Source organism: Pituophis catenifer, unplaced genomic scaffold (genome assembly GCF_029215685.1).
Source record: "Pituophis catenifer annectens isolate HBS135680 unplaced genomic scaffold, rPitCat1.0.hap2 SCAF_7, whole genome shotgun sequence".
NCBI classification, from domain to species: domain Eukaryota; kingdom Metazoa; phylum Chordata; class Lepidosauria; order Squamata; family Colubridae; genus Pituophis; species Pituophis catenifer.
Genome location: NW_027256887.1, coordinates 19,673,660 through 19,696,007, shown reverse-complemented (window position 1 = coordinate 19,696,007; position 22,348 = coordinate 19,673,660). Strand labels below are relative to the sequence as shown.

The window sequence follows — 22,348 nt, the reverse complement described above, 5'->3', positions numbered from 1 at the left end:
ACATATTACCTCTTCTTTGCTAACACTTGGGCAAAAGCTTTAATCTGGATGTCACGGGCTTTAGGAAACAAATACAAGGTAACTGATCCCAAAGTCCTGATGGGCCTTGATGTAAAATGTAAGACTGTTTTTAGTGGAATCTGTTTTTGAATGAAGGTAAAATGAATTCCAGGGCTGATTTAAATCCACATTGCAAAACCTTTCTCAAGACAAAGACAGTATTCCTGCATATAGATCTGGATCAGTGGTGGGTTTCAATTTTTTTTACTACTGGTTCTGTGGGTGTGGCTTGGTGGGCGTGGCTTGATGGGCGTGGTAGGGGAAGGATACTGTAAAATCTCCATTCCCATCCCACTCCAGGAGAAGGTTACTGCAGAATCCCCATTTCCTCCCAATCAGCTGGGACTTGGGAGGCAGAGAATAGATGGGGGCGAGGCCAGTCAGAATTTTTACTACTGGTTCTCTGAACTACTCAAAATTTCCGCTACCGGTTCTCCAGAACTGGTCAGAATCTGCTGAAATCCACCTCGGATCTATTTTCTGGTTCAAGCTAATTCAATTATACTAATTGTCAATTAGAGATTACTATGGTTTCATTCACTTTAGCATTGGAATCATAGGTGCATCTGGGATCAAGATAGTGATCATGATGGTGCAATCAAAACTGTTATCTACAAAACAAAATGGCTGGAAATTCAAGCACACCATTGTGGCTATCATCTTGATGGTTTTTTTACCACACATGCTGGCTGGGTGTATCCCACTTCTCAATAATGAAAATTTTGTGATTCACGAGTATTTAATCAATGTTGGTTTCCGTAAGTCACTAGAACTTACAAAACAGGCTTTATTTATGCATATACACAAGCTGGGAATACGGTATGGGTTCTATTGGATATACATATTCCTCCAATGTGTCAGGTACATGTGAAAAACACCATCAACTCTGTTTTGCATGACAGCCAACAAGCCTCCAATGTGCTGGAGAGAGGAAGACAAATCCATATGATTATTTTAATTTCAGAAGTCTATATTTTTATTTTGTTAGTCACAATAGTACATGTACTTTTAGTAAATAATGGCGTTCTTGTGAAGATCCTTATCTGAGGTCTTTCTCATTTATTAATACTTTTGTTTATATTTTTATTCTTTAAAAAACTTTTCAAATTCCAAATTGGATGTTTCTTGTTCTTTATACATGCATAGCACTTAGCCAACATTGATGGAGGGGGAGTTTAATGTTGTCAAGTCTAGGGTGAGGAACCAAGAAATTCTAGAATTGAAGGCTAATCTGAGAAACCAAAGCAACATGCAAAAAAAGTGAAAAAGCTCTGGGGAACTGTAGCCAAGAAACCTCCATGGCAGTGGTGAAATTCAATTTTTTTTTTATTACCGGTTATGTGGGCGTGGCTTGGGCGTGGTGTGGCATGGTTGGCATGGTGGGCATGGCAGGGAAAGCATACTGCAAAATCTCCATTCCTACCCCACTCCAGGGGAAAGATATGGCAAAATCTCCATTCCCACCCCACTCTGGGGCCAGCCAGAAATGGTATTTGCCGGTTCTCTGAACTACTCAATTTTTCCGCTACCGGTTCTCCAGAACCTGTCAGAACATGCTGAATTTCACCCCTGCTCCATGGACATGTCCAAGTAGTCACCAGGATTGTGAGCTTCATTTAAAGTAAATTTCTTTACAGGAACAATAGATGAGCCAACATTCCACCCTCCTTTGCAGGTAAGATGCACCATTGCAATTCAATGTTTCTGCTTCAACATTTGACAGTAAAGCTTCAGAACCTCAGTTATCTCCAAACCACCCTTCACATGAAGTATCTTAAAGGAGATGCTCATAATCAGTAGCAAATTTATATAAAACAGGGCAGTGGTAAAATCCAATTTTTTTTACTACCGGTTCTGTGAGCGTGGCTTGGTGGGCATGGTGTGGCTTGGTGGGCGTGGCAGGGGAAGGATACTGCAATATCTCCATTCCCACCCCACTCTTGGGCCAGCCAGAGGTGGTATTTGCCTGTTCTCCGAACTACTCAAAATTTCCGCTACCAATTCTCCAGAACCTGTCAGAACCTGCTGGATTTCACCCCTGAAACAAAGAGAGGAAAGTGACTCCCAGTGGAATGAAATATCTGTGCGTACCATAACCAGCAATTGTTGGACAAATGATGATTGTTGAAACTGTGTGAGTATAACAAACCATTAATGCTGGTTCAATTTTTATATATTTTGTAGTAAATGTATAAACCATAACTTAAGCCACCTTTATCAAATACCACATTTATTTAGATTTCCATACAAATATTAAATATAAATACAATTTGAGCATCATATTAGAACCATAAAGCCATAAGTTTACATACTGGTTAGTCCTTGACTGACAGGCAAAGTTGGGATCAGAATTTCCATTGCTAAGCAAGGCAATTAAGTGACTTGGGCCGATTATGAATCTCAGCCACAAAGCTAACCTTTCTTGCAGGGTTGTTGCATAGTTAAAATGGAGTCAGAAGGTTTTTATCCCTAGGGCAGGGGTCTGCAACCTTAAACATACAAAGAGCCATTTGGACCCGTTTCCCACAGAAAAAGAAAACACCGGGAGCCACAAAACCCTTCCCATGCCTGACTATTTCTTGAGCGGCCACAAAACTAGCATATGTAGTTGAATTAAACATTGTTTTTCTTCTGAAACTTTTCTTTTCTTGGATTTATCCATGGTTGGCCTACCAGGGGTTGAAAAGCTCAATAAATCGCATGCCGGCAGGTGTCGCACATTGCCGGTTGTGACGCATATTTTGAATGACAAGGAGCCGCAGCAGAGGGGTGAAAGAGCCACATGCGGCTCCAGAGCCACAGGTTGCTGACCAATGCCCTAGGGCATCCTTGTGGCTTCTTCTCCATACACAAGTTGCTCTGCATAAGGATGTCCAGGGTGGCAGTAACTATACTTAGACGTTGTAGAGGTGAAAAATATCGGTCTGTTGAAAGCAGCACCCCAATGAGAACATGCTTAAATGATACTAAATTATTGAAATGATTAACTGAGAAGACACACATATTCCAATGATGTCACTTTACTCTCTTTGTTTCAGGGGTGAAATCCAGAGATAAGGAGAATCCAAGACCTTCGTGCCTTCCCCCTTTCCCTTAAAACTTTCCTTTTTCAACAAGCCGGGCTGGCCTAAAAAATCCTTTTAAATGATTTTAAATGATTTTAAATTCGTTTCTCTTTTTAAATTTTGGGCCAAATTGAGATATAGAGCCTTGGTAGTACAGGGGTTTAAGGCACCCTGTTATTAAGCTGGTTATTAAGACCAGCTGCCTGCAATTACTGCAGGGTTCGAATCTCGCCAAGGCTCAAGGTTGACTCAGCCTTCCATCCTTTCTAAGGTAGGTGAAATGAGGACCCAGTTTGTGGGGGCAATAAGCTGACTTTGTATAAATATACAAAAGGATGAAGGCTATTGCTGAGCACATTGTAAGCCGCCCTGAGTCTTCGGAGAAGGGCGGCATATAAATCAAATTTAAAAAATATATATATTTCCTTTTAATCTGTTCTTAATCTATGTATTATGTATTATGTATTTATGTGTTTTTACTTGGCTGTACACCGCCCTGAGTCCCTAGGGAGAAGGGCGGTATATAAATTTGAAGTAAAATAAAATAAAAATAAAAAATGTTTTGAAATAAACAGCAGCGTCCGAAGGAAGTGCAATAGAACAGGGGTCTCCAACCTTGGCAACTTTAAGACTTGTGGACTTCAACTCCCAGAATTCCTCAGCCAGCAAACCAAACCAAAGCTGGCTGAGGAATTCTGGGAGTTGAAGTCCACAAGTCGTAAAGTTGCCAAGGTTGGAGACCCCTGCAATAGAAGATGAGGGAAGCTGAGAACGAACACAGCCACAGCTGGGCTGTATGGAAAACGAAGTCAGCAAAGCATGAGCTATATAGAAAACCAGGAATGGATTCCACAAGAAATTGAAAAGCACCGAAATAAAGAAAATGACCTTTTTTTTTAAAGGTTGTATTATTCCTAATGTCTTCTACACACACGTTATTTAGTAATGAATCAAATGCAATACAACATTGTTCTTAAAACACTTAAGACATGGAGCTAACATAAGAAAGAGTAGTATGTTGTAGCATGCAAACTTGTTTCCAGATTCAGTCCAAACCTTATTTCGATTAAAGTAACAGCGCACCACGCATTTTTCCCATGCTTTCCCCCAATCTCTTCTGTGTGCTATTATTGGCAAAGAGTAGTCGGATTATCCAATCAGAGATGGAAAGGCGTAGACAAGGGCGGGAACTGAACATTTGTGTGGCAGATTGATGTTTCCCCGCCTTCTTTGCACTCCTTTTCCCGATTGGTCCGACTCAACATTCTGTGTACACATTCAAGCCAATAAGACGTTGCAGATTGTCCTCTTCTTCCTCTAAGCACTTTGATTTTCCCTCCCCTGCCTGCGCCCAGTGGTAAGAATTTAACAGAAGCTGCAATCCGGGTAGGAAAGTTTTGATCTAAATGCCGTTTGACATTTTTCCTGTAACTTGAGGCTGAGTCGCTGATCCAGAAGTGAGGCTTCCAGTAGGCTAAAATGAAATTCGGAATTATTGCAAAGAAGAGATTCTTTTGAGATCTTTCTTGCCAACTCCCATCGCCTAATTTCAGATGTTTTGAATCGACTGTGCTTTCTTTGGAGAATTGGAATTGCTTTCTGCACATGGTCAGAGGAGTAGATTTTTTAAAAAATTGCATTTGCACATTCGGAGCTTAATCTTGCTGGAGACATAGGTCTCCCCCTCCCCTTTTTAATGTTACATTTTACACTTTTGAGGATAGTACACAAAATTTGCAACTGTTTTCATTTTAAATGAAAATTGATTATCCAAATTTATTTAGACCAGTATTTTTCAACTCTTTGGCAACTCTTACAGTGTGTGGACTCCCAGAATTCCCCAGCCAGCTAGAGAATGGCATCTAATGTCTTCCAACTGGATAGGAACATTCTCAAATTCAGTGTTTTTCAAACTTGGCAGCTTCAAGATGGTCATGCTGCCTGGGGGATTGCTGGGAATTGAAGTCCACAGCATGCTCAGAGTTTTATCTTATTCTTGCTAGATCCTTCGACACTGATCCTGAAATTATTTTCTTCAGCAGGATTTTCTGGATTGCACCTAACAGGTAAGAAGAGAGTAATGTTAAGGGCAGCATTGGGTGGTATTTCAAGAGATTGAGAAAATTGTTCTTCTGTACTTATTCAAGTCTTTGGACCAACCTTTCTCTCTTAGCTCAGTGTTTCTCAGCTTCAGCAATGTTAAGATGTGTGGACTTCAACCCTCAGAAATTCCTTAGCCAATTTGAGAATAATTTCTACGGTAAGTCCAGCTGGATAGGAACATGCTCAAATTCAGTGTTTTTTCCAGCTTGGCAGTTTCAAGATGGTCAAGCTAGCTGAGGAATTCTGAGAGTTGAAGTTCACATATCCTGAAGTTAGCATTCAGCAACTTTCTTTAGTTCCAGTTCAGAACTTATGCAATTATTGGGAAATATGGTTGTTTTAACCAATGAACTATAGCAAAACAAACTAGAGCTGGAAATAGTGGTTGGATTTTGCCTTACTTTGGTCCTCCTGGACTCACGGCTGTCTTTAGAAGAGCACTTGACGGCCGTGACCGGGAGGATTTTTCATCAGGTTCGCCTGATTCGCCAGTTGCGTCCCTTTCTAGATCGGGACTCGTTACGCACAGTCACTCATGCCCTCGTCACCTCTCGTCTGGACTATTGTAATGCTCTCTACATAGGGCTCCCCTTGAGGTGCACCCGGAGGCTCCAACTGGCGCAGAGTGCGGCCGCGCAGGTGGTTATGGGAGCAACGTGGAGCTCCCATGTAACACCTCTCCTGCGCAAGCTGCACTGGCTCCCGGTGGTCTTCCGGGTGCGCTTCAAGGTTCTGGTTACCACCTTTAAAGCGCTCCATGGCTTAGGACCTGGTTACTTACGGGACCGCCTACTACCATCAACAGCCTCCCACCGACCAGTACGCTCCCACAGAGAGGGGCTCCTCCAGGTGCCGTCGGCCAAACAATGTCGGCTGTCGGCCCCTAGGGGGAGAGCCTTCTCTGTGGGGGCACCGACGATCTGGAATGAGCTCCCCCCAGAGATACGGAGGATTCCGGATCTGCGCACCTTCCGCCGCGAGCTGAAGACGCTTTTATTTCATCAAGCTGGCCTCGCCTAAATCTTCTCCCTTTTAAGTGTAAATTTAAAATTTTTAATGTATTTTAAATTATGGGTATTTTAAATTATGGGTATTAATTCAGCCAAATTTATTTAATTCATTTTATTCGATTTTAAATTTTGTATATGTGTTTTATTTCATGGCTGTGCACCGCCCTGAGTCCTTCGGGAGTAGGGCGGTATAGAAATTCAATAAAAAAAATAAATAAATAAATAAATAAATAAATAAATAAATAAATAAATAAATAAATAAATAAATCATAGGTGATAGTTTATCCTTGTCAAACTAACAATTATGAGTAGTTTGGATTTGAAAGAAGATGCTTTTAGTTTCTTCCTCTGGAATGGTCTTGATGACTGGAAGAAGTTGTACTCTGTCTGAAGCTTAAATAAGCTTGTTCACATTGTGCTCAGCTACAGTTTAATGTTAAACTGAACCAGGTTCAGATGATTGCTCTATTAAAATTTGTGAGCTGTAGCATCATTTCAGACTGTCAAGCAAAATAACAATTGATGTCTTGATTTTGCTGGTTCCCTTCTTGATGCAAGTTTTGTTTCTTTAATGAACCACATACCAGATATTTGCATTGTGTTTTCAAACAAAGTGATGGCAACTGGAACAGCCTTGGTTTACGATGGTGAAATGATCAACCATAAGCTACTTTGGGAAGAGTAAGTACAGCTTTTGTTGTTGTTGTTGTTGTTGTTGTTGTTGTTGTTGTTGTTTCATTTAAGAAACCTCTACTTTGCAATAAAAGGGAATTACAGATACAGATTGTCCTTGAGTTACAATGGTAGTTAGAACCAGAACTGCCTGGGTGGGGGAGGCCTGGGACAGGATGTGCAGAAGTTGGGGGAGAGGATGCTGGGATGCAGATATGTGTGTGTGAATGCAGCAAGGCCCAGGGAAGGAAGGCATAGCACAGTGTGCAAGAAGATAGGGGATGGGGACATGCCAGAGTGACTTGTGACATTCCTTCTGACTTTCCTTATGGGAGGCTGGCACGGAAGGTCACAAATCATGATCAGATGCTTGCTGGACAGTGAAACTGTTCAAGTAAGCCAATTGCACTCACCCAGAGCGTCAATTATAAGTATCCCTCATTGAGTATAGTTTCAACTTTGAATGGTTGCTGAGTGAGTGGTCTATAAGCAAGGATTACCTGCATGCGTGTTTGATTCAGGGAAAAGAAAGAATGCCAAACTATTACAGAAAGGATATTTGAGTCCTGGGAAAGTAGAACAAAACTTAAAACAATTCCAACTTGATACCGTTAGGTATAAATTGTGAAATTTCTAACCACATTAAGATACATTTCAAGATTCCTAGCAATTTCTATTTCCTGATCTTGACAGATTACACAATCTTGAAAACCTGTCAGACCCTCTGCTTCAATTTATACTGTACCTATCCTAATTAATATGAAATTGTTTTGTGTTTCTTTCGCATAACTTTCTACTTTCCCAACATTTATATATTTGCTGCAGTTGCATGTACATAAAGAATGGAATGCTTTTGCATTCTTTTAAAGCATTTGAGACAAAATAACCAGAACAAGTAGAATTTATGTTACTTTTGGTGGTTACGGGATGATTTGAACATGGCTTATTTCATCTGCATTTAAATAAGATGCCCTGAGATGCACTGACTGCCTGTCTTTGACATAAAAAAGTTCCTTAACTTGGGCTACAAAGACCCAGTCATGGTTTTTCTTCGCAGGAATACAGAAGTGGCTTGTCACTGCCTCCTTCTGGATTCTCTTTTTGACATCTCGGTCTGCTTTAGGATTTCCTAATCATGGGTGTCCCATCCAAATACAAACTAGATCTTATATTTCTTTCCTTAGCCTTGTAAGTATCACTTTCTGAAGTAACATTGTTGGAGGAAGTTGAAGAATAGCTAACCTGAGATCCTGACACTTAGGCTTCTTCTGGGGGAGGGACACAATGATGCCCTTTCTGCTGTTAGAGGAAACCAAGAATAATGGTTTATTCTGACAGAATTTACAGACAGTTCTGAGACTTTTTCCCAATAATATTTTTTTAGGCACATTGATCAGTTAGCTATCAATTCCAAAGTTCCACAGAACTTCATTAATCATGCATGTCACTGTGGTCCCCACAGCTGTGCTCCAGGAAAGATTTAATAATATACCTGTGGTTCTGAGGAGATGGAGACATTCTCACTTTTTTTTTTAACTATGCCAGGATCTAAAGACTGAAAATCTTTTTATAAATAAAGAGAATCAGATCTTTCTTCCTTGATTCTCCGGCTAGCTTATAAAGACCAGACCAGATTCTGTGCTGCAGCCGATAAAATTAGATCAAAAGGCAATAAGGGAACATTATTGATTACAATCTGTTCTTTTGTCCTGTTGCTGACTGGTGTGGTTTCATGATTTATGTTTATTGCACCACTGGAAAATTTTGTTTGTTCAACAATTATTGATAAGGCTTTATTGTACTCTGTTTATGATGCATGTTGCTGATGTACACACTCCTACTAAAAATGCTCATTTGTTTTATGCTGGTTTTTGTTTCTGATAAACATTAACAAAGGAACTCTTAATTCCAACCAGATGTGACTCTGCTTAGCTTTCTTCAAGATCAATAGGTGTTGTTTCACCTGGTGTGATACCCTGCTATAATGAGATTTGATCCTTATATGATGTTGATTTCCATACAATTTGGGATTTTGTGCTCACTCAAAAAAGCACTGGTGCCTTGGTCCCTACTTAGCTTTTTTTTTTTTTTTAGGTCAGCCAGGCTGGCTAGATGGTGCTCGTGTGCTATGATGCACGTGCAGATTTTTTACATGCATGAAATATACTAATGACCAATACTGCAGTTTATTTCTATTTATTCAATTTCTATAGCCGCCCCTATCAGTCAATGGAGCATCATGATCAGAAACCTGCATCTTTTGTATGTTTGTGCATCGTTGCTGCATGTGCAAAAGGAGAGGGGCTTTGATGCTGATACATGCACCCTTGCTGTGGATACTATTGCATGCTTCAAAAAGAAAATCTGGTTTTGATTTTGCTTAATCCATTGTAGTGCTTCTCAACCTTGACAACTTTAACATGTGTTGACATGATAGCTGGGGAATTCTGGGAGTTGAAGTCCACACATCTTCAAGTTGCCAAGGCTTAGAAATACTGGTCCATTGTTATCATAGAATCATAGAGTTGGAAGGGACTTTGGAGGTCTTTTAGTCCAATCTCCTGTCTAAGGCAGGAGTATCATGGCAAAGTTAATTGTCTTGCTCTTTTTACCCTCTGCATGTGCAGAGGGTAAAAAAAGGTTATTTCCTGGTTAAAACCAGGAAGAAACAACCGGGCAGGTGGGCGGAGCCTCGTGCCACCATTCCTACCGGTTCTCTGAACCACCGGCCGCCATTGCTACCAGTTCAGTCGAACCGGTCTCCAAACCAGGAGCATTTCACCTCTGGTTTTAGTTAATATCTGAGGTATTTCATTATCAATACTATACTAAAGGTCACATTCCTTCCTTCAGTTTTTTTTCTTTCTAATAATCAAAAGTATCTTCTTTCTTAGCTGCAACATAGATTTCTAATGATTTAACTGGGAACCCAACTCGTGGTCTCATTTTTAGCCCAACATGTGAGGTGGAGGTCCCTGAACGGCTTTCTTGCTGCTATGGCCGCCTTCAGCACTATAACCTGATTGAAAGATGCATTTCGGTCTCTGCCAGAGAAGGAACTGAGAGTGAAATCATGCTGATTCACAGGTATGCTCTGAGTAATTAGATAGTTACCAAAAGCTAGGAATATTTTAATTTCAGGAAAATTTTCCAGTATGGAATAGATTGCAAGGGAAGAATCAGGCAAAAAGCAGCAAACAAAATATCAACCTATAGATAAAGAAGCTTTTACACTCCAGTGTAAAACTTTTACACACTACTTCTACTGTATATAAACCTCTCCCAGCATATGCACAAAGAGATTCTCTTTATCTCTTGTTTTGTAATCTGGAGTTTTTGTTTATTTAGTTTGTCAAACATGTATAAGATAACAGATACAAGTGTAAACATAATTATGAATACATAAAATGGATATGAATAAAAAGAAACATTAGGACAGGGATGGTAGGCACGCTGGTGCGCTTATGCATGCCCCTTACAGACCTCTAAGGAATGAGGTGAGGTCTACAGTAGACAATCTAAGGTTAAAGTTATGGGATTTGGGGTTTTTTTGTTTGTTTTTGTTGAGCATATGGGTCATTAAGCTCATTATCCTGATAACTAGAAAAGGTCATTTGCTGGGCAAGCTGCAAAGAGGTAACATGCCATTCAGAAGTGGATTCTGTTGAGATCCTAGAAAGAATGGAGAGTAGAGCAACAAAATGATAAGGGGACTGAAGGCTAAACCATATGATGAACGATTGAGGGAACTAAGTATGTCTAGTCTAAGGATGAGGATATGGTAGCAGTCTTCCAGTCTTGAGCAGCTGTCAAAGAGAAGAGTCAATTTATTCTCCAAAGTACCTGAGGTCAGGACAAGAAGTAGCCAGAGGAAATTCATTAAAAAATCCAATCTAGAATTAAGGAGAAATTTCCTTGACAATGAAAACGATCAGTGGCTTGCCTCTAGAAGTTGTGGGTGCTCAATCATTGGAAGTTTTCAAGAAGAGACTAGACAGCTATTTGTCTAGAATGGAATAGGATCTCCTGCCGTGGGCAACGGTTGAACTAGAAGACCTCTAAAGTTCCTTCCAACCCTATTATTCTAGATTCTATGTTCTTCAGTTAAACCTTGATTTCTGAATATTTAAATTACCCTTCCAATGAATTTTCTCTTGTCTTCTAGGAGCTCTCCCCTGCTTCCCTTAGCTATGGCACCAGACCATCATCTCCTCTTTAATGGCTCCCAGCTTTTCCACTCCCCACAGTTTCTTAGCATCAACACTGATATAAATATAATTATTCAGATTACTCCATAAAAAAGAGGAAAAAGGGAATATGTGTTTGAATAGAACGAGGGATGAGTTCAAGGCTGACATTAATTCTCTGTCTCTTAAACTTGGGCGATTTATTGTTGCGCTGAACTGAGCCACAGTAAGGAATGAAGCATCAGTAAGAAATGTGATTTTGTATTACTAAATTCAATGCATCCTAGATGTCCCAAAGGTGCTTTTTTTCAGGAGGCAACTCAACTTTCTTGTTTTTTCTTTTGAAAAAGAAGCTTCTTCAATTCTGACAGGATAGTGGGGAATGGAAGGATTGATATTCCTTGCAGACAGCTGGTCATCTGCATCCATTTAGCGGGTTGTTGAAGCACTTGGAGGTTTATCTGTGTCCTCAGGGTTTTTCCAACACAGATGACCCTGAGGGCACAGATAAACCTCCAATCAGCCCAGTTTATATACATATTGGTTTAGCATCTTGTCTCAGATCTCAGTTGGCTTGTTCTATATAAATAGCTGTCCTGTCACTTTATCTGCAACCAGATTCCTGATTAGCAGAGTAATAGAGACGGCAACATTTTATTTATTTATTGATTGATTTGATTTGATTTGATTTCTATACCGCCCTACTCCCGAAGGACTCAGGGCGGTGCACAGCCAAACAGTAAAACACATACATACAAAATTTAAAAGTAGAATTAAAATCAAATTAAATAATTTTGGCCCAGACAAATTAAAACCCCAAACTATTTAAAACCAATTTTAAAATTGAATATATAAAATACTAAAAGATATTTAAAAATTAAAAATGTTTTATAAAAGAGGGAGAAGATTAGGCCAGGCCCGCCTGGTGAAATAATAAGGTCTTTAAAGCGCGACGGAAGGTGCGCAGATCCGGGATCCTCCGTATCTCCGGGGGGAGCTCGTTCCAGATAGTAGGTGCCCCCACAGAGAAGGCTCTCCCCCTGGGGGCCGCCAGTCGGCATTGTTTGGCCGACGGCACCCGGAGGAGCCCCCCTCTATGGGAACGTACCGGCCGGTGGGAGGCTATTGGTGGTAGTAGGCGGTCCCGCAAGTACCCAGGTCCTAAGCCATGGAGCGCTTTAAAGGTGGTAACCAAAACCTTGAAGCGCACCCGGAAGACCACCGGGAGCCAATGCAGCTCGCGCAGGAGGGGTGTTACATGGGAACTCCAAGTCGCTCCCATTACAACCTGCGCGGCCGCACTCTGCGCCAGCTGGCTCACACCCTACGTTATGTCTATGGGTGACACCATATTTCTTTTTTTTTTTTTCCAGTATGGATTATGTGGAAATTGTGAAGAGCACTGAGAAAATGGAAAAAGAAGAGCTCCAAAAAGTCTCTGCTGAATATGATGCTGTTTACTTTCATCCAGTATGAAGCCTAATCGAGAATTCTTCCTAGATATAATTTACCTTAGTCATAAACCGTTTTCTCCAAATTCCGCTGTCCACCCAAAGAGTTGTGGGGTGACTGTTCTTCAAAATTAAAACATATTGTTCTTAAGACATAAATATTTCTCAAGGATCCAGGGTCATTTTGGAGGAGATGGAGAGTCTTTGATGACATGGTTGCAGCTGTCATTTTGGCTTTTTAGCTTTCTTATGGAAGGCCTGAAAAGGATCTGTTGCTGTTGCTACCACCACTAAGCCCTTTTCTGATTTGGAGATTTTTTTCCCCTCCATTTTTAAAATCTCTAATCCAAATTATGTAACGAGTAAGATGCTGAACACCATAGTCATTTTGTTAATGTTTGCAGAAGGAACCAAATTTAGCCATTGTTAAATAACTCAAAATGGGTTTCAATGGCCATCCTTAACTTTAAAATGTTTCTACAGGCTCACAGTTCTGCCTTCCCTGGAACTAAATATATGTTCATAAACTTGTCCCTTTGAACAGGTGGAACTTTTCTTATGGCCAAGACTCCAAGCTTCCTCCAGATGTATCCTTCTCCCCATCTCCCCAAATTCCTACTTTCTTAGTTCTCCTACTCCTGGAAATGTAAATTGGGAGAAGGTGACTGCTGAGTGCTTCTTTGAATTACAGTTCTAATACCCAATGCCTGAATGAGGGGAAATTCAGTGTTGTAGAGTGCCAATCTGTTCCCATCTCTCCAGCCTTCATTCATTCTTCTCAGAAACTGCAGTAGAGTCTTTGAATCATGAACTTGTTCTGTTCTTCAGACAACATATCGTTGTGCCAAAGTGGCTGTGGGAGCAACACTGCAACTGGTAGATGCTGTGATGTCGGGAAAGACCCGTAATGGCTTGACTCTAATAAGGTAACCAAATTGAACTGTTCTCTAGGTCAGGGGTCTGCAACCTTAAATACTCAAAGAGCCATTTGGACCCATTTCCCACAGAAAAGAAAACACCGGGAGTCACAAAACCTGGGTGGGCGTGGCCAACTCGATGTCACTCACTTCTACCAGTCACATGACCCCCCCAGCCACGCCTACCCAGCCGGTCATTAGGGCAGAGAACCAGTTGTTAAAAAAACCACAAAATCCTTTTGACATCTCTCTCTCTCCCCTCCCTCCTTCCCTCCCCCCTCTCTCCCTCTCTCTCTGTATCTCTCTATGTCTCTCTCTCCCCCTCTCTCTGTATCTCTCTGTCTCTGCCCTGGCTGCTTCTCCATCCCCTGTCGCCCTTACCTTCTCAGGCCAGGTTAGGAGTGATTGGGAGGGGAGGGCGAGGGGCGGAGCCAGCCAGTGGTGGGATCACCTGATAGGGAGCCACAGCAGAGGGCCCAAAGAGACAGGGAGCCACAGGTTGCTGACCCCTGCTCTAGGTGAATGTTCTTTGGTATAGTTTATGGTTAACTGACTTAATCATGCTTGGTTGCAGGCCTCCAGGTCATCATAGTCAAAGAAATGCAGCCAATGGATTTTGTATCTTCAATAATGTTGCTATTGCAGCAAAATATGCTCAGAGAAAATACGGCTTGCAAAGGTGAAGTATATATATTTAAAATCACAAATCTTTGAAGGTCTTACCTTTTAATGAATGTTGTTGGTTCATGCAGGATCCTCATTGTTGACTGGGATATACATCATGGACAAGGAATTCAATATGCATTTGATGATGACCCCAGGTACTGCATGAGTTTCAAAAAGTTTTTATTTTGGAAATGAATTACCAATAAACTTCAGTAGCAGACAGCAGGCCTCAAGATATTTTGATAGCTTTCACTACACAATTATGTATCATTTTGGTTTTTAGGCAAATTGTATTAATTTTGCTATAACCTATATCTTACAGTCTGTGTTTTTAACGTTGTAAAACTCCCTTCAGTGTTGAACTAAAGTGATAGATGAGGTCCTATTCAAAGATAAATAAAGATGAAAACAACTGATTAAAAGTATACATGTTATTGTGAGGTACATTTACAAAATGGATGGCACTCATACCAACCCCCACATTTTTGCAGGAAACTTTAGTGACATCTTAAAAACTACTCTGACTCTATAACTATGAAAAATTAAACTCGTCCAGAACACCCTATATTTAAATCAATTTATAGAAAACTTAAAATAGTGAAAATTCATAGATTTCAGACCTAGTTCAGCTATTCTGTCCTGGAATAAGCACTGCTGAGAGTAGTTTGCTTAGTGTATCAGCAACTTCATTAAATACTATTTTGTTCTTGTTAGTGTTCTCTATTTTTCCTGGCATCGGTTTGAACACCAGAACTTTTGGCCTTGGCTCAGTGAGTCTAATTATGATGCGGTTGGTCAGGGGAAAGGAAAAGGATTCACCATAAATGTCCCTTGGAATCAGGTAAATGTTGTTTAATAGCACTATAATATAAATAGATGTTAAACTCTAGCAGTCATGCATTTGATGCAGTTTTGTTTTTAATTCCATTTACACACCTAATATACATATTTGCAGTCAACTCAGAACTCATTTTGTAATTAGAATAGATTTGTGTTCTCATATGCAGCTGATGAATTATGCACAGTGAAGCATGGTTTCTGCTGAAATACCGTAATTTAATAAAAACACTCATTTTCCTACTCTACTGTTTATAAAAAATTTATTTGTAGTACAGACTTTTAAGAAAAATAACAGTTTTATTACTGTGGTAATATTAATGAGGGCAATATTTGAGGCTAAAAAAGTAAAATACAGATTGTATATTGTCAGACGGAACATAATACACATTTTAAAATGTCCATATAGTTTTCCTTCCTGGGGATTTAGAAAACTGTTTGCTGAATACAATTTAGAATTTGTTGGAGAAGCACAATGCTCTCCAGAGACGATTTCCACAGATATTTGTGGACTTAATAGGCCCATATAATGGCAGTTTGGGGTTGTTGGGTTTTTTTCTGTTTTAAAAGAACTGTTATTTTGTATTATGCTTGGTTTTGCAGGTTGGAATGGGAAATTCAGATTATGTGGCTGCATTTCTTCATGTCTTGCTTCCAATAGCTTTTGAGGTAACTTTTGAATTCTGGACCTTTTCCTCCCTAATTGCGGATGCTATTTCAAAGTAGAATACAATAGTAAAATACTTTTGTATAGTATCAGAAATAATCTTCAATTATTTAAAAGCAACAATTTCCTTTTTTAAAAAAATTACGTTTAGGATTATCTGCAGGAAGAAGGCCCAAAAACCAAGACAGCAGCTGTACTACACTCTTGGTTTTTTTGCTACCGTTGGGATCTCCCCAGATTTGTTGTGCTACAATTATCTCTGTATAACGAGAGCTGCTAGTTGTTGTTTTTTAAAAAGACTATGAGCCCCTTCACAAATGTTACAACTCTTGTTGTACAATTGTGTAACAGAGCCAATTCTCTGACATCTCTGTAGTGGTGTGAAAGAAATAGCTCCAGAAATGCTACAGGTAGTCCTCAATTTGTAACCATAACTGAGGCCAGAATTTCCATTAGTAAGCAAGGAGGTTGTTTAGTGAGCTACACCTCATTTTATTACCTGTTTTTCAAAGGCTGTTAAGGGAATCACATGATCATTAAGCAAATCCTGCTTCCCCCTTTGACTTTGCTTGTCAGAGGCAGGTTGGGAACATTGCAAATAGTGATCTACATCCAACCTTGGCAACTTTAAGACTTGTGGACTTCAACTCCCAGAATTCCTCAGCCAGCAAAGCTACATGACCCCAGGATGGTACAACTATTGTAAACACATGCTGGTTGCCATATTTTGATCACATGACCATGAGGATGCTACAAGGGCCATAGGAGCATAAATCACTTTTTTTTTTACTGCTGCTGTAACTTCAATCACTAAACAAATGATTGTGACTTGAGCTCATTACCTGTAATGAGAATGCCCTTGGTCTTCACTTTTCCCTGTCTGTTTGAGATCCATGGTTTTAAAATGAATGGAAAATCTATCAACTCAAACTGCTACTGGGACCGAATTGGACAAGAAACAAATGAGCAAGGAGTGAAGAATGTGTGAGGTCTGATTAGACAATTTTTGGTCCTGCATATTCTACATTGGTCAACTGGAGGGATTATTTGCACGCAAATTCTTCTAGCAAAAAGGCATCAAAGCAGGGAACTTGTGGGTTGCTTTTTGTCAGCATTTTTCAATTGTCTGGGGAATTCTGGGAATTCCACACATTTTAAAGTAGCTGAGGTTGAGGGAAAACTGCTCAAAGGTTTTATGAAAAGTTCGAAAGGGAACAGTAGGTCAGAAATCAAATCTTGATTAATTTAAGGACTAGGTGGTTGGACATGCCTTGAAATATGTATTGGAGAACCTGTGACTTTTCGGATCTTGATGAATTACAACTTGCAACATCTTTATAATGTGCACATTATACTAAAATATAAACTCTGTTGATTTTTTTCCCAACTGTAGTTTGATCCAGAACTTGTTTTGATTTCTGCTGGATATGACTCTGGAATAGGCGATCCAGAGGTAAGCTCTTTTCTAGATACTGTTTTTCTTTCTTTTTTCCCATGAAAATAGATCACAAAATGTCTTTGTTTCTGCTTATTTTGTTTTTAGGGGCAGATGAAAGCGACTCCAGAATGCTTTTCCCATCTTACTCATTTTCTAATGAATTTAGCTAATGGAAAGTTGTGTGCAGTTTTAGAGGTATGGATTTTATTACAATCTTATTTCCAACGTAATAAATGCTTTTTAATATAGTTACTGTTCAAATTTTTCTTGGATTATGAATATTTACATATTGACACAAATCTCAGATGCTCACTGGTCTATGAATACAGATAGTCCTTGACCTATGACATATCGCTTAGCAAGCAATCGAAGTTCCAATGGGCCTATCTGAGGGATACTTACAACCTAAATTTGAAGTTCCAATGGCCACCCTCCCACCCACAGTCATATGACCTCACTTTGTGTACTTGGCAACCAGGCCACCTAGGCCATTCCAGAGATCATAAAAACATTTGAGGTTTTGGAATATTGAGATAATACTATTACTACTTACAATTATCTTACTTCTTTCTTTATGAAATGAGTTTTTTTTGGGGGGGTTACTTATTTTCAATAGTGATTGCATCAGGTGTTTGGAAACCAGCATACGCTGGTGTCTTATGAATACCACTCTTTAAATTTTCTAATAATTTAACACATCGATGTTGATTGCTTAATCGTTGCTTGGAATTTTGTATACTCTTTTATATTTTACATTGGTTTGTTTTTATTTAGGGTGGATATCACTTACGGTCACTCTCTGAATCCGTCTGCATGACTCTAAAAGCTTTGCTTGGAGATCCTTTACCTCCTTTGTCTGGTGAAATGATGCCATGTTTAAGGTACATGTATGACAATGTTCATGTGTGTAGGCCAGCAGTGGGAATCAAATCCCATCGCTACTGGTTCGCTCGTGGGCACTCTCACGTGTGCACAACAGTTCTGCACATGCACAGAAGCTTCTGCGCAGGCACAGAGACATCCGAGCAGGTAGGTGGAGCCTCCTGCCACCGCTACTACCGGTTCGCCCAATCTGGGGCGAACCAGTAGCAACCCACCACTGGTGTAGGCATGTAATAACTAAAAAGATAGATCTGCATTGACAAAAGGCCAGTTCTAAACAAGCCTGTGGCTGGGACAATCTTACAAAATTATTTCCACTAAGGGATTGTCAAAAAAGGCAAAATGGTGATCACGCAATTGAAACCACTATCAGAATTTTTTTTATTCCTGTGTGAGCATTTCTGTACATAGGATTTCACTATTTTGATCTTTTGAGTCAGGCAACAGTGCAAAGTCCAGAATGCATTTAGGTTTTTACTGGTCTACCCAAGCCCTGCATTTAAATGCAGCTTCTAACAGTTTTCTGTATGATGACTTGTAGTAGACAAACCTGTGAAGATTTTACAGTGGAGAGATTGGATGTACACTTGGTATATACCTGTTCTTTTAGTGTTAGGTCTATAAACCATATTGCATTGTTCCATCATAAAATCATTGCTCAGTGAGGAAGATATGTTCTTAAATCTGTTCTCCTTAATTGTAGGAGAACAATGGTGTACAATTACGACATGGCTAGGTTATAATCTTTTTAATTTGAAGATTTCATATGGCCCACCATATCTTTAAACTAGCGTTTCTCAATCTTGGCAGCTGGAAGATGTGTAGGTTTCAATTTCCAGAATTCCCCGACCAGCATGCTTTAAACGTTGAATGACAAAGACAGAAGCTCATACAGAAGTGTTACCCTAAAGAATGGGAATTTCTAGTGACCTTCACACACTCTCTTGATAAATGGCATAAAATATAGGCAGTATTGGATGAGATCTCTGAAACTGGTGCAGGAGGCATCTACCCACAAGGTATTTACTTGCGCAGTGGATTAGTCCTCACTGTTTGGAGGTGGTTATAGGTAATTTGAAAAAAGGTAAAGGTTTCTCTTTCAGTCGTGTCCATTCTAGGGTGCAGTGCTGTGCTGAACTCTGCTTCTTGGCCGAGGGAGCCAGTGTTGTCCACAAACATTTTCCATAGTCATGTGGCTATACTCCAAAAGCACAAAGCAGGCTGTTATCTTCCTACTGAAGAAGTAGTCATATTTGCATGCTTTTGAACTGCTAGTTTGGTAAGAGCGGGAGCTCACCCTGTTGTTGAATGAAATTCAGAATTAGTATTAAAAAATATAAAGGTTTAAAAATATTTTTTAAAGAGATTTAATGCATTTGATCTTTTTTAGTGCAAGAGAATCCATTCAGAATGTGAGAGCTGCACATAAGCCATATTGGAAGTGTTTGACATATGAAGGTAATGGCAGGAATTGCCTTTTTTCTTTATATATTTCTGCAGATATTAAAACATTTCTGGATTTAGTTTACTGTCTATCTTTTTCTTAATTCACAGAAATCTCACTCATCAAGTTTAAATATTCCAAAGCAGATCTTTAAGTAGAACAAGTCATCAAATTCCTATTTCAATTTAGAAGCAGTATTATAAACTAGATTGGCTAATTTTAACATTGCCAGGTGATAAAGTCACAAAATTGTCAATATATTGACTAAATTAATTTAGTCAATATAAATTAACAACTTGTCCTAAAGTTATTCTTCTTCTTTCTGAATTGTCAAATGAAAGATTGACGATATAAAGGATGTCGGTGGCAAATTTAGCGTGAATAATTATGACAGTATATTTGGTTGAAATAACTGGAGTTGAATTAATTTAAAAATTTGAGTGTACTTAAAAATATGCTGCATGTACTTAAAGACTGCATACTTAAAAATATCAACCAAAGAAGTGTTTTTCAGAATGTGGGAGCATAAGCACAATGAGTTGCAATAAGGACATGATGCTTTGATTCATTAATGCAGGGCTGTCAAACTGCCAGCCCGCAGGCCAGATGCGTTATGCGCTGGCCACGCCAATGCCTGGTTTAGCGAAGGGGGATATATCACGTTAGAGGTGGGTTTCAGTAGATTCTGACCAGTTCTGGAGAACTGGTAGCAGAAATTTTGAGTAGTTTGGAGAACTGGTAAATACCAGCTCTGACTGTCCCTGGCCACATCTATTCTCTGCCTCCTGAGTCCCAGCTGATAGGGAGGAAATGGGGATTTTGTAGTAACCTCCTTTTGGATTGGGAAGGGAATGGAGATTTTACAGTATCCTTCCCCTGGAGTGGGGTGGGAATGGAGGCTTTAGAGTATCCTTCCCCTGCCACGCCCACCAAGCGACACCCACAGAACAGGTAGTAAAAAAAATTGAAACCCACCGTGTCACGTGACACCGCTGTGACTACATGAGTTTGACACCTCTGTATTAATGGAACTACATCATCATCTTTCTTGGAGCAGTTGGGAAAATCCCAGCTGCTTTAATGAAGTAGTGTGCTCCCTCTACTTTGAAACATTTCTTCCAACTCATTTTCAAAGTAGGCACAACCCATCTATCTGACTTGTAGATCATAGTATATAGCTCCAACGATAAGAGGATTGTTAAATATTATACACTAGGCAACAAAAATGTAAAAACTGTCTATTTTTAATATGTTTTCTACTAAAAACAATAAAGTTAAAAAAAAATTAAAATAAGTTTATTTCCATTTTTTAAAAACCAATTCTTTGCATATACACATACAAAGTTATTGCAACGAACGTACACACATATGCCCCTATACAATTTAGATCACTGATAAGATCCATTTCATTTCCCTCTCTTTTCTTTCACCCAAATATACCATAGGTTCCAACATTCGTAATAATCTGAATCTTTTTGGTTCCTAAGTAATTTCGTTAACCGATCTGCCTCTGTGCATTCTAAAATTTTCCAAATCAATTTATTCTCTGTGGGTATTAATTCATTTTTCCACTCTTGCGCGTATAATATCCTAGCTGCAGTAGTGATGTGGAGGATCAAGTACTATTTTTCCTTAGTTATTTTATCTGGTTTCATTCCCAATAAGAAAACTTCTGGTTTCAGCTCTATATTATAACCTGTAATTTCCACTATCTAGTTCTGGACCCTCGACCAATATTTGCCTGCTTTAGGGCAGGTCCACCATTATTGGTAGTATGTCCCATTACTGTTCCATAATGTTAAAATTTTGAACTAAACGAATCATTTCTGAGCTAAATGCTTCCCCCTCCCCCCGGAAATCTGTTCAGAGATTGGAAAATGTGGCAATACCCAAGCCCCAAGTATAACTAGCATAATCAACTTTCCATAAATTGGCTAGAATTTTGAGAGTTGTAATCCCAACAGATCTGGAGGCCACTGGTTTGACGAAAACTAGGATAATTTGTCTTCACTATGGAGACAGGCTGTGTTCTGTTGTTGTTTCCAGATGCAACTCCAGTGCAAGATCTCAGTACTATATCCTGTCAAGCAGAAAAAGCTGAGCTTACACAGACCAATGTGGAACTCCTGAGTCCTCAAGAAGTTGGAAAGGGAGATGTCAATGAAGTCATCAAAACAGATAGGTTTTTGGAGACGCATATGAAAAGCATTTTGTCTTTGAAACCTCCTATTAAAACCGCAGCCGCTGTTGATGAGAGTGGCACACACCTGCTCCCACCAACTGTTCACATTCCAAAGGGACTGGATATGAAAGAGTTCGAAACTACTATCAGGTTAGCCATACTGTTCACCGGCTCCAAACTGGGTGTATCGTGATACAACCAAATATTTAGTATTCAGCTTTCGGTGAAAAAGAATGTTCAGCCTCTCCAGTTAAAAGGATTGGTAGCAAAAGCTTGTTTGTGTAAAGTGCAGGAAGTCCTCTACTTACAACAGTTCATTTAGTGACCATTCAAAGTTACAATGGCACTGAAAAAAGTGAGTTATGACCATTTTTCACACTTGCAGCATTCTCCATGATCATGTGATCAAAATTTGGATGCTTGGCAACTGGTTCATATTTATGACAGTAACAGTGTCCTGGGGTCATGTGATCAGCTTTTGTGACCTTCTGACAAGCAAAGTCAATGGGGAGGCCAGATTCACTGAACAACAGCGTTATTAACTTAACAACTGCAATGATTCTCTTAACAACCCGTGGGAAGAAAGATTGCAAAATGAGGCAAAACTTACTTAACAAATGTTTCACTCGGCAACATAAATTTTGGGCCCAATTGTGGTCGTAAATCAAGGATTACTGGTAGAAGATCAATTAGAAGTGGCCTGTGATTATTTATTTATTTTGCAAAATTGTAAGGCTGCCAAAGTCACACAGAGGTGTTTCCAGGCG

The 22,348-nt window shown here is 39.7% G+C and overlaps 1 protein-coding gene across 1 annotated transcript in view; it reads left to right on the top strand.

Moving 5' to 3' along the window:
* The first annotated feature begins 6,854 nt into the window (after positions 1 to 6,854).
* Positions 6,855 to 22,348, top strand: part of HDAC10 (histone deacetylase 10) — a 28,121-nt gene continuing 12,627 nt past the window's right edge. The window contains exons 1-13 of the mRNA XM_070947254.1: positions 6,855 to 6,919; positions 9,863 to 9,997; positions 12,471 to 12,567; positions 13,377 to 13,474; positions 14,040 to 14,144; positions 14,218 to 14,286; positions 14,846 to 14,972; positions 15,572 to 15,637; positions 17,029 to 17,088; positions 17,179 to 17,268; positions 17,848 to 17,954; positions 19,346 to 19,413; positions 21,446 to 21,731. Of these exons, the coding sequence (XP_070803355.1) occupies positions 6,855 to 6,919; positions 9,863 to 9,997; positions 12,471 to 12,567; positions 13,377 to 13,474; positions 14,040 to 14,144; positions 14,218 to 14,286; positions 14,846 to 14,972; positions 15,572 to 15,637; positions 17,029 to 17,088; positions 17,179 to 17,268; positions 17,848 to 17,954; positions 19,346 to 19,413; positions 21,446 to 21,731 (1,373 nt within the window). The remainder of the gene's footprint in view (positions 6,920 to 9,862; positions 9,998 to 12,470; positions 12,568 to 13,376; positions 13,475 to 14,039; positions 14,145 to 14,217; positions 14,287 to 14,845; positions 14,973 to 15,571; positions 15,638 to 17,028; positions 17,089 to 17,178; positions 17,269 to 17,847; positions 17,955 to 19,345; positions 19,414 to 21,445; positions 21,732 to 22,348) is intronic.